Below are 606 nucleotides of genomic sequence, written 5' to 3'. Positions count from 1 at the left end.
GCTGCGGCGGGAGGGTAGGAGTGGTGGTTTCCCTGCCTCAGTGCTCCGTGCCTGCGCTGGAGGCTGGGAGCCACGGTGGGTGGCCTGGAGTGCAGGGGCTTCAGTGTTGTCCACAGCTGTCACCTGGGCTGGCAGGGCCATCTCTCGGGATGTCTGCTCAGCCACACAGGTGGCCTGGAAGGGAGAGGTGTTGCCGAGTGTCAGGGGGAGCTGGGTTGCCCCCCAGCCCTCTGCTTCCCTTCTCCCTGCAAATCTCATGCTTCCTGCCAAGGGGGGGTCTCTGCGAGGCTGAATGCAGAGGGACCGGGGGGGGCTGTGGCAGCTGGCTTCCCTTGTCCAGTACCTCCATCTCCCGCAGCCTGGGCCCGCTGGGGCTGATCCAGCACAGCCCCACACAGCCTGTATAGCCCTCTGCTCTTTCATCCCCTGGCACAGATGAGCAGCTCTTGCCCTCCAGCTTCCCCAGCCCTCCTGCCAGCACATGGTCCCTCACTTACCCCTAGTCCCACTCCTGTGCTGCTGTGGGGGAATTTCCCAGGGGAGTTGTTTCTGGCCGATGTTGTGCTCCCGGCTGACCAGGACCAACCTTGGTCCTGCAAGTCACAG

At 64.2% G+C, this 606-nt stretch overlaps 1 protein-coding gene across 1 annotated transcript in view; it reads right to left on the bottom strand.

The window, feature by feature from the left end:
* Positions 1 to 174, bottom strand: part of LOC103770793 (tctex1 domain-containing protein 4-like) — a gene marked incomplete at its 5' end in the record, with an annotated part of 664 nt that extends 490 nt beyond the window's left edge. Inside the window, 1 exon segment of the mRNA XM_008938070.1 lies at positions 1 to 174. Coding sequence (XP_008936318.1) covers positions 1 to 174 — 174 coding nt within the window.
* Positions 175 to 606: the final 432 nt, after the last annotated feature.

Source organism: Merops nubicus, unplaced genomic scaffold, assembly GCF_000691845.1.
Source record: "Merops nubicus isolate BGI_N331 unplaced genomic scaffold, ASM69184v1 scaffold41173, whole genome shotgun sequence".
NCBI lineage: Eukaryota > Metazoa > Chordata > Aves > Coraciiformes > Meropidae > Merops > Merops nubicus.
The sequence above is the reverse complement of the archived record's forward strand: the minus strand, read 5'-3'. Positions and strand labels throughout refer to the sequence as shown.